The following is an 11774-nucleotide window of genomic DNA, read 5'->3' on the forward strand; positions in this document are numbered from 1 at the left end:
GAAGCATCCTTAAGTAGCCAAACCTGTTATTGTCAAAAAGAATGACTTAACATTGGTTTTGACAAAGATAAAATAATGACTTTTGGAAACATTCTGCAGTCCTCAGATGAGCAATGCTAAAGGATTTTTTTTTCAGTGAGTGACTCATTCATTTATCTGGGGGTGACGGGGTACACTCTGAAGCTGGGCCCATCAGTAGGCAGTGGGAGAAGAGCCACATAAAGGCTACTTTACAGTCAAGGCAATGGCCCATAAAAATTGACCCCTTTATGCTCTATGACACACAAACGCTATTGTTTCAACCAAGTCATTACCTGGGCCCTTGAACAAAAGTGAGACTCTCTCGGGAGAACCATCAGGCCCTGTGTATATGAGTTGAGATGAGATTAGAGGTCAAGCTCCTTGATGCTAACGATAGGACATCAACTCAACAGCCTCTACAATGACACTGGATGTCTGCACGCCAGACTCTCTTCAAGAGAAACCAGGCTCACAAGGTTTGCCCTCACGGTCCTGCCTAAGTCACGATGGCGACCTCTCACGCCAGGGCAGGTTAATGCTACGTGCCTCTGGATTTCTGGTGTTTTCTTCCTCAAGTCAGGCAATGAATGAACCTGCTTGTTCTTCATGCCAGACATTAAACCAAGAACACTTAGACATGGGGCAGGCTGGGAAAAACTCTGCTATGGGAGTTTGAATGGATAACCAGCAAATGAAAAGATGTTCAATCTCATGGCAATAGAGGCGTTCCATTCTGAAGATGGAGTGTATCACATTCTGAGTTCCTCCTAAGGAAACAGTGAAGATCTATTCACCAAACATGAACTCTATTTCAACTCTCTACTAATACATACATTAAAACCTATGAGATAAATTCCTCAAATTCAATACTAGAGACGTACCTCTCTAGACACTTGTTTGCACCCTTTTTTTTTTCAAATGATAAAAACCCCAGACCATTTCTTTGCAATTGGACTGGCAGGCAGCCTAGAGTTGAATTTATTACTTGAATGCAAAAGCAATTTAGGTTTTTGATATGTACACCACTCTCCCACTTAAACAGCTCCCTTACTCCCTCTGGTTTTTAATCTGTGTTTTACCAACCTTATTTGTATTTTTGGCTTATGGATCAAATTTGTAAACAAGACCTTAGTTCTCTGATGGGACGGGGTGCTACCGAAAGGAGATCGTGCTGGCCCTGGCCACGCTTACCTTGTGAATTTCTCGGTGCACGTGGATGGTATTATTTCCAATCTTGGTTTCTGTGTTGGTCTCATTGTGATAACTGGAAGGTAATTTTGCCACGTTCACTTCTGACGATGTTTTAGCAGCAGCTTCTTCTGCTTCCATCTATTAAATCAATGAACTTAATGAGCAAAATTGTTTTCTCTTGATACAAATCATTCCACTAGAAAAAAAGAAAACCACTTCTCTTGTCCTCTTCTGCAATTACAAATAATGGTAGCAATAGATACCATTAAGTGAATACCCACTACAATAAGACACTGCGCTAAATGTTTTACATATGTTATAGCCTTAAATCCCACCTCCCTAGGAGGTGGGTGTGAATGTACCCATTTTACAAATGCGGAGAGTAAGGCTCAGGGAGACTGGATAACTCCCCAAGACTATCAGTGAAGGACATCACTCATCATCAGGGAAATGCAAACCCAAACCACAATGAGATACCACCTCATAGCTGTCGGAATGGCTAAAACCAAGAACACGAGAAACAACAAGTTGTTGGTGAGGAGGTAGAGAAAAAAAAAAAAAGCCTTCATGCACTGCTGGTGGGAATGCAAACTGGTGCAGTCATGATGGAAAACAGAATGAAGGTTCCCCCAAAAACTGAAAATAGAATTACTGTATGATCCAGTAATTCCACTACTGGGTAGTTACCCAAAGAACACAAAAACACTGATTCGAAAAGATACATGCACCCCTATGTTTACTACAGCATTATTTACAATAGCCAAACTAAGGAAGCAGCCCGAGTGTCCATCGATAGATGAGTGGATAAAGAAGATGTGGTACACACACACACACACACACACACACACACACACACACACTGGAATATTATTCAGCCATTAAAAAGAATGAAACCTTGCCATTTGCAACAACATGGATGGAGCTAGAGGGTATAATGCTAAGTGAAATAAGTCATTCAGAGAAAGACAAATACCAGAAGATAACACTCAAATGCGGAATTTAAGAAACAAAACAAAAAAACAAAGACAAAAAAGAGACAAACAAGTGACTCTTAACTATAGAGAACAAACTGGTGGTTACCAGAGGGGAGATGGGTGAGGGGATGGGTGAAACAGTGAATGAAGTGAATTAAGAGTATACTTGGGGCGCCTGGGTGGCTCAGTCGGTTGAGCATCCGACTTCAGCTCAGGTCATGACCTCGCAGTTTGTGAGTTTGAGCCCCGCGCTGGGCTCTGTGCTGACAGCTCGGAGCCTGGAGCCTGCTTCGGATTCTGTATCTCCTCCTCTCTCTGCCCCTCCCCTGCTCATGCTCTGTCTCTCTGTCTCTCAATAATAAATAAACGTTAAAAAAATTTTTTTTGAATGTATACTTATCCCAATGAACACTGAGTGATGTGTAGAATTGTTGAATCACTATATTGTACACCTGAAACCAATATTATACTGTATGTTTACAGAAATTAAAAATAAAAAAATTTGGGGCACCTGGGTGGCTCAGTAGGTTGAGCATCCGACTTTGGCTCAGGTCATGATCTCACAGTTCATGGATTCGAGCCCCACGTCAGGCTCTGTGCTGACAGCTCGGAGCCTGGAGCCTGCTTCGGATTCTGTGTCCCCTTCTCTCTCTGCCCCTCCCCCACTTGTGCTCTGTCTCTCTCTGTCTCTCAAAAATAAATGTCAAAAAAAATTTTTTTAATAAAAAAATAAAAAAATTCACTGTAGGATATCCACAAGACACATAAAGAGAACAAAAAAAGACTGTCAGGAAAGGGCAGACGTGGGATCTGAGCATGCTTCCATTGAACGGTCCTGGCCCTTGTACACCCGCTGTTGGTGCCCCGTCCATCTCCCCGTGACCTGCATCCAACTCCCTTACGTGCCAACAACCAGCTTTGTCTCTCTCTAGCAGCTCAGCGTGCTCAGCCTGCACAGACCTCAAGCGCTGGGGAGTTAATACCCCAGGAACCATCCTCAATCAGTGAGCCAAAGACTATGCCGGTAAGTACCCCACCCCCTTCTCCCCGCAAAGAGGCAGAGTCTCTCTGACGCCCAGTGGGACTGAACCCCAGTGGTGCCTCAGTGCCTAGCAGTAACCTGCTCATTAGCACAGTCTCTATTCCTTCTCTTCTCCTCCATCTTACTTTCCCACTTCCTTCTAGTATTTCTGGGATCACTTCCCAAATAAATTATTTGTCCCCAAACCTTTGCTGCAGGGTCTGGTGGTGAGGGGTGGGAAGAGCCAAACATCCCCAAGACAGCCCCTTACCTGATACAGGTAGGGCGACAGCTATGTCTCCTTCCCCACCCCACCTCTTGGGTACAACAGGGACCCTTGTAGAGAGAGGGTCAGCTGACTAGTTCCCAGGGTCTCCCCTCTTTCTGGCTCCTCTTGAACATGTGTTCTTCTCTGGTGTCAGATTTCTTTTTCTTTTTTTTAATGTTTATTTATTTTTGAGAGAGACAGACAAAGAGTGAGTGGGGAGGGGCAGACACACACACACACACACACACACACACATACACACACACACACACACACACACACACACACACACAGAATCCCAAGCAGGCTCCAGGCTCTGAGCTGTCAGCACAGAGCCCGACGTGGGGCACAAACCCACGAACCGTGAGATCATGACCTGAGCCGAAGTCGGAGGTGCCCCTGGTGTCAGATTTCTGAGGCTGCTGGTCTCAAATCCTCCAGTCTTATGAGCCTCTGTGACACTTATACCAGAGATGTCATTCAACCTGAAGCTGTACCCAATTTCCCCTTGTGCGTTTACCACCGTGCCCCACCTCGAGGGAGTAGTTGACAATGTGACCAGTTCATAGCTGACTGGACTCAAAGAAAGGCCAGTTGAGCCAATCCGATACTCTCTCTAGGATTTAAACGAGAGACACAAAGAGAAGTTCTAGTTGGTGGCTGGCAGTTTTCCAACACTGCTATCTTTGACTCTGGGCTATTTTTACTTCTCGAAACTAATCCTCAAAAAGATTCTCCTATTTAAAAAAAAAAAATCACTGTCTTCTATTCTCTCATGTACTAATTAAGGCAACTCTTTTCCTGTGTCTCTCAACCACATTTGATGAGCTGGGATGGATAAGGGAAAAGAATTGCCATGTCGCGACGTAGCACAAAAACACTGAACTAGAAGCGAGTCTGGTAGACACAAATGAGGACTTGGTCAGCAACTGCTGTGTTTGACCCTGAGAGGATTGCCAAGGTGTCCGAAACTTGATCACTGGGTTCATCATCATCGTGGTCATCGTCACAATAGACGGCCTCCACGTTTGGGCATCAGCTATGTCTGAGCCAATGCGCCACGCCTTCCCTGCCTCCCTGAGCATTCACAGCAACGCTAGGAGGAAGGTGTGGTTGCCCTCATTCTGCAGATGAAGAACACGAGTGAAGAGAAGTGAAGGGACCTTCCTAAGTCATCACATCACATTGTTAGTAAGCGGCAAAGCTCAGACAGAACTCAGGGCAATCTGACTCCGAATATTGTGACTTGTCCAGTGTGATTCTGCCCTGAGTAGCTTATGCATTTACTGGGGAGATAGCAGAGCCCCACATAAACCACTTTGGGGATGATTATGAGTTTCTAGAAGCAAGGCAGGAGTTTAAAGAAATGAAAAGAAAGGCCTCCAAGAGGAGGAGGAGGGGTGACTGAGCTGGTCTCCAAGAATGGGTAGGATGTGAACGGAAAGGGGCATGAGGAGGCAAGGCTGTGGCAGCCTGGACAAGAATGGTGTGTGTTGTTGGCTGGGGCACAGGGTCCACGTTGGGCACAGGATAAAACGGTGGATGATGAAGTAGAGAGGGACTCATGGGCAGATCCAGCTGTCAGCACAGAGCTCAACGTGGGGTGCGAACCTACAAACCATGAGATCATGACCTGAGCCGAGGTCAGACGCTTAACCAACTGAGTCACCCAGGAGCCCCTTAAATTTTTTTTAAGTGACAGATCCTGGAATGTTTAGCGACAGAAAAGATACACCTGGAAAGAGCAGGAGGCTGAAGATGCTAGAGAGGCTATATCCAGAAGCAGAAGGGAATATTTTCATGTTTTTAAAATTCCCATTGGAACCTGAATCCTCCAGTTTGGCTTTCGAATAATCGACAAATTACCAAATCTAAAGTTTGCTCTGGGCTGAGCAGAGATTCTTTTTATAAAACCTTCTCCCTCTCAACCAGTGGTTATTTCAATAGAATGAGCTAATATAGTTCTCTAATGGCACCATGAACTAAAAGTACAGTTTACAATGGAAATTTCAACCACAACTATTACTGCCACTAGCAAGAGAAACTTAAGCCTACAGCAATAGGAGTTGCTTCATAAAGGAGGAATGTGCATGCTATAAAAAATGGCATTTAGAGCTGGTTGTTTCTGTGTGTCCGTTAAAGGGGTATAGCAAGAAAAACTGGGGAGATAAATCGAGGCTTGGTATTGGGGCTCTTCCTCGGAATACCCGAAGTGATTAAGAACATTCTAGAATGTGTCAGTTACAATGAACAGAAGGAAGGGAGGGGAAGAACGTGGTTTTATCCTCAAAACACACTCATCAGTAACATATAGAATATTAAAACATCAAAGTAGGAACAGCCTATATTGAACCATTTGGACATATGCTTCCCCCAATAATGATCCTACAAGTACAGTTAACTTCATCTTTCCCTTAACAGTAATCAGCAGCTTGGGGTGCTGGGTGGCTCAGTTGGTTAAGCATCCGACTTCGACTCAGGCCATGATCTCGCAGTTCACGAGTTTGAGCCCCGTGCCGGGCTCTGTGCTGACAGCTCAGAGCCTGAAGCCTGCTTCACATTCTGTGTCTCCCTCTCTCTCTGCCCCTCCCCCATTCATGCTCTGTCTCTCTCTCAAAAATAAACATTAAAAAAAAAAGTAATCGGCAGCTCGAGTCAGCTGGGATATTTAAAATATCAGGAAATTACTTGAAAGCAGATTCATTATGCAACTATGTAAACAACTAATCCATCTGTCCTGGTCCTTTCCTCAGGGAAGTAAATAGCAACTATCCTGTATTTATGAGATGTGAGGGGCTTTCCGGCAGTCACTTCTAGTTTTTTTTAATGCTTACTTATTTTCAGAGAGAGACAGAGACAGAGTCAATGAGTGGGAAAAAGGCAGAGAGAGAGAGAGAGAGAGAGAGAGAGAGAGAGAGAGAGAGAGAGAATCCCAAGCAGTGTCCATGCTCGATGCAGAGCCTAACTCGGAGGCTCGATCTCACTACTGGGAGATCATGACCTGAGCCCATGTCAAAAGTCGGCCGCTTAACCGACTGAACTACCCTGGCACCCCTCCAGCAGTCTCTTTTTAAAAAATTAATACTGATAGCTACAATCTATTGAGACTCTATTAAGTATCAGACACTGGTGGTTCTTTGTCATCATCCACGCTGGTACTATTAATATGATGACAATGACAGCCATTTCTTCTTGGGAACCAACAATCTCCCATAACCCTGACCGCAAACTCAGGGGGTGACTTCTATTACACAGTTTTACTTAATCCCATTTTAGACAGCAGACAACTTGCTTTACTTGCATCCTCTCGTTTACATCCCCCCTTAGCCTAACGGAGGCGGGGGGACATTTCCTAAATCCCACCACTAGTAAGTGGCAGAGCTAGGACCAGACGGAGAAAGGTTGATTCCCAGGCCTGTTCTCCTGCCATGCAGGTGTTCAGCCACTCTCAACCTGTCCTCACTGCCATCGAGGACACTCTCTGGGGAGTGACCACTGAGCAGGACAGAGGTAGCAGCCAGCAGATCCCCTGGTGGCAAACTTCCACCAGCCCACCTTCACAACCCAAGCAGAGGTGCATCTGGAGGGAGGAAGCTGGGGCCCTGGCAGAGACAATGAGGACAACTCCCATGGAGTAGACAGGCCACTAAGAGCTGCTGATCCCAAACTGCTCTGATCAATGAGCAGGATTAAAGAGGCCCCTGCTTCTCCCTCATCTCCCTCAGCAAGCGCCACCATCAGAAGACCATGCTGCACAAACAAGTTCACACGGAATAAAAACATGGAGTTGACCTCATCAGTCTCAGTGGGAATCCGTGTGCAACAGGGAAAATCCTGGAACCCAGAGAAAGAAAGCAGATGACCCACCCTGGCACCAGAAGGATCACGAGCTCCATTAATATGAAGGGGCAGAGTAAGAGACGTTAGGGTCCATCTGATTCCCCTCTCCTTTTAATTGTTCCATGTCATGATTCTATTGCCTTCACAGGAAATAGAACGTCTGTCCATGGGTTTTGGAACCTGGCCTGTCCAGTGGATGTTCAGTACAGCTTCCCACACAGCCGCCTCCCAATCCAATGTCCCCTTCACTGCATACTCCATCAGGCTGACTGCTGTGGGAAGGAAGGGGAAATATCCCCAAACTACGCAGATTGTGGGGAGAAAGCAACCTGACCCGGTAGACCAGAGCTAGCATTTAAGGCTCTGTCCAGATGGAATGTAGAGAAATGGGTGGGAAGATGCCTGACACCCCCCGCCCCCAGCCTGGACATCTGGTCTCTTGCTGACTCCTTCACTGGGATGGCTGGCTTCTCTCCAAACACAGGCTACATACAGCCAGAACCAGGCCGGACAGTGACCATGCCCACCGACCCCAGGCACCAGGGACAGCTCCTAACACCTGGGCTGGGAGGGCTGGGCCAGCTGCACCTCTTGCCCTGACGACAAATGGGTGTTCACCATAGGGGATGCCATCCATAGTGTCTGGACCTGGGAGGTGATGGAAAGAAGAAGCCAGGCAAAGTTTTGCTAAGGTATCTGGTACCTGATAATAACAGTTGCTGTATATTGCCCACCTATTATATGCCAGGTGCCCACACATACCATGGCATTTAGTTCTAACAGGAAACCGAGGTACAGGATGTTAAGGGACTTGCCCAATGTCGCCCTGCTAGTCAGTGGCAGAGGAGAACCTTGAGCCCAGGACTGACTCCAAAGCACTACTGAGGTGGAGGTGCGTTGCCTTCCACATTGCCCTCCCCACCCCCACCCCACATCTGAAAACGCACACTGCTGGGATTCAGGATTCTGATTTTCCTTCTTTGCCTCACACGGCAAAGCTTTCGGGGCTTTTTGTCCTCACGTGGCATCCTAACTATGTCTTGAGAAGATGGCACAAGTTCAGAGCCCGACGTACAAGCTAGAACTTGACATCCCTGGAGCTTCCTCTGCCTCTCTGCAAAACCACAGCGCTGGAATACCAGGGGCCATGCAAGCATCCGCTTACGACAGGGGGGAGGGGACAACTGCACACTTGAAGACAATTGCAGGGTAGTGGCCAGCGGCCTGTAAGCAGGTGGTGACCCCGGCTGCCCCTGGGGTGAGCCCAGCCGGAGGCTCTCGGCGAACAGGCCCAGACCCAGATCTTTTGGCAGGAAAGTCAGAATGAGACGGGAGTTGAGATCACCCTGCGCTGCCGCCGGATCACTCCGAATCTGCTGCCCGCTCTTTACAGCCCCTTCGCGGAACGGAGGAACCCGGCCAGCGCTCCGAGCACTGCTTCCCCCAGCCAAGGGCTATCCCGAGCCGCCCGCCCGCCAGACGCACCCACCTCTTCCACGGCGCTGCGCAGTTTGTGCTGCGTGTCCTCCATCAGCTCCTCAACCTCGCGGAACATCTCGTTGAGGGTGGCCTCCTCCTGCGGGTAGCTGAGAGCCGGGCCGGGCTCGACGGGAGCCGCGGTCGCCGTGGGAGCCGGCGCAGGGGCCGTGGGGACCGCCGCCGCCAGCAGCAGGCACAGCAGGGTGCCCCCGAGCCGCCGCATCTCCGCTCTGCGCCCGCCGCCGCCGCCGCCGCCTGCGTCCCGGAACGCGGTCAGAGGCGAGCCGACCACCCCCACGCCGGCCCCGGCGCCCCGCCCCGCCCTGCACCCCGGCCCGCCCCCGGCGCCCCTCTACCCCCAGAGTGCCCTCGGGGCGCGGCGCCCCCCGCCCCCACCGCTCCATCCCTTCCGCACCCCCACCCCCTCCTCCAGCATGGGCTGAGCTCTTCCCCGGCCCCCAGGGATGCCCCCCTCCCCGGAGCAGCGACAGAGCCTAGTCCCCAACGCCCGTGGCGCTCCCCCCACACCTCCGCTCACGCCCCCGCCGCCCCCGGTTCGAGAACTGCCCCTTCACGACCAGGTCCCAGCGCAGCTCGAGCGCCACGACCCCACTCCCAGCCCAGCCCTGGGCAGCCCACTCTGGGGCGATCCGAGCGCCCGTCAGCACCCTCCCCGCGGGATCGGAACCCGGTCGAGGGCCCGGCCCCTCACCGGTCCAGACGAGACCGAACAGAGCCGCCCCTTCCCCGCCGCCGTCCCTCACGCACCCAACTGGACAGAGCCGCGCTCGGGTTGGACCTGCCAGGCCTCGCCGGGACGCCGCCGCGGGCTGCGGGAACGGGAGCGGCGCGGGGGCGGGGAGCGCGCAGGGATGCGGCAGCGCTGGTACCCGGCGAGCCCGCAGCGCGCCCCGCCCGCCCGGCCCCCGCCCCGCGGGAGGGGCCGCCGCCCAGTCCCACGCCATTGGCCGGCCGGGCGACCGCGACCCCGCGCCGCAGGCCTGCCTCCTCGGCCGCGTGAGCCGCCCCTTCCCTGCATCCATTCCTATCCATTGTCATCCCTGGTCTGGATTCTCGATACAGCTTATGGTAGGCGCGGGGAGGCTGTTCTCCCCGCGTCCCCCTTGCCCTTTCCAAGCCATCCTGTACCCAGCATGCAGGGTAAAGCCCCAGCCCCCCAGCCTGGGGGCCGAGGACCCTCACAGGCTGGCCTTAACACGCCTGCCGTGCTTGACGCCTCACTGCAGCCAAAAAAACAAAACAAAACAAAACAAAAAACCCACTTGTAGCTCCCGGAGTAGGTCGTGAGAATGTGAGCAAGCTCCTCTAGGGCGACACAGCAGAGTGGTTGAGGCCAGACAGCGGCGGCCAGACTGCCTGGTGTGAATCCCAGCTCTGCTCCTTGGGAGCAGTCTGCTCCTTGGGAGCAGTCTGCTCCTTGGGAGCACTCCTTGACCAGTCTGGCCAAGTCATCAGATTTGTCTGCGCTCCGGTTAGTCCAAACGGAAAAAGGAGGTTAGAGTGGCACGTGGACCTACTAGTTAACAAGCATAACGCATGCAGAAAAGTGCGGGGCATGTGGTGAGTGGGATATGTTGGCGAATCATCGTGAGAGCAGAACTTTGTTTTATTCACAGCAGTCTCCCCAGCATCTAGCTGACTTCTCCCCATCTTTAAAGAACCGGAAGTCTCTCCAGTGCTCTCCAGGCTCCTCCCCATTTCTCCTCTAGCTCCCCAGCACCATGTGCTGTCCCATTGCCCCAGCCTTGCCATGGTCTGTCTGGTCACTGGCCCATCCTCCCTTCCCCCCCCCCCCCCACCTGCAGTGACCAGGAGCCCTTAGGAAGCAGAGAATGACTCGCTCACCTTTGTGTCACTAGGGCCACAGCCATAATACACACTTGGCCCCTGAGAAATGGATGGGCTCATTAGTATAACAATAGCTATTAGTATTTTGATAAAGCGATACCATTACTGAGTGCTGTGTGCCAGGAACACAAATTAACTGATTTAATTCTGAGGTTGGTACTACTGCTTTTATTCCCATTTTACTAATAAGGAAACTTTTGGGGAGCCCGGGTGGCTCAGTCAGTTGAGCATCCGACTCTTGGTTTCAGCTCAGGTCATGACCTCACAGTTCATGAGTTCGAGCCCCACACTGGGCTCTGTGCTGACACTGTGGAGCCTGCTTGGGATTCTCTCTCCCTCCCTCTCTCTGCCCCTCCCCTGCTCGTGATGTGTCTGTGTCTCTCAAAATAAATAAAATAAAAACTTTAAAAAAAATAAGGAAACTTTTCTAAGGCCAGGTAGCTAGTAAGTGGTCGAACCCAGGAATCTGGCTTCAGAGAGTCTTCACCCCCTCGCTGCCAAACTCCTCTGCTATAAACTGCCCAGGTGGTGTTGGAGCTGACTTGGGAGTATAAAATGAAATATTCTGTAGGTGACTACTTGGAAAACGTGTGTTTGAACACGAAGAAATTCAGGACATGCCACCCCAAATATGTCACTTTGGCATACTGATAGAGTGTTTATTTATTTATTTGATAAAGAGGGAGAGACAGAGCATGAACAGGGAAGGGGCAGAGAGAGAGGGAGACACAGAATTTGAAGCCAGCTCCAGGCTCCGAGCTGTCAGCACAGAGCCCGACTCGGGGCTCAAACTCACAGACTGTGAGATCATGACCTGAGCTGAGAGGTGCCCCTGGCATACTGATTATTTTGAGCTGAAGGCACTTGAGAAATAGCAGATGCAGGAAAGGCTCTCAGACGTCCCCTTTCCTACCTGGAAACACCATGAAATTCCCTATGAGAGAGGTGCCTTCCCTGTGCCAGCAAGAGAAGAATGTCCTTATCACTAAGTAGGTACTGGGAACCGATGTCAAAATGGATCTGTACAAACAAATTTACTAAAATGACCCTTACTTTCCACCAGCTTTCCCCCCCCACCCCAGATCTAGTCGCTACCCCACAATTTACCATC

General features: G+C 50.4%; 1 protein-coding gene across 1 annotated transcript in view; it reads right to left on the bottom strand.

Annotated features, from left to right (window-relative positions):
• DKK3 (dickkopf WNT signaling pathway inhibitor 3) overlaps positions 1-9671 on the bottom strand; it is a 46823-nt gene extending 37152 nt beyond the window's left edge. The window contains exons 1-3 of the mRNA XM_019812064.3: positions 9563-9671; positions 8805-9049; positions 1213-1350 (exon numbers count right to left, since the gene is read on the bottom strand). Of these exons, the coding sequence (XP_019667623.1) occupies positions 1213-1350; positions 8805-9017 (351 nt within the window). The 5' untranslated portion in view covers positions 9018-9049; positions 9563-9671. The remainder of the gene's footprint in view (positions 1-1212; positions 1351-8804; positions 9050-9562) is intronic.
• Between the last annotated feature and the right edge of the window lie 2103 nt (positions 9672-11774).

Source organism: Felis catus, chromosome D1, assembly GCF_018350175.1.
Source record: "Felis catus isolate Fca126 chromosome D1, F.catus_Fca126_mat1.0, whole genome shotgun sequence".
NCBI lineage: Eukaryota > Metazoa > Chordata > Mammalia > Carnivora > Felidae > Felis > Felis catus.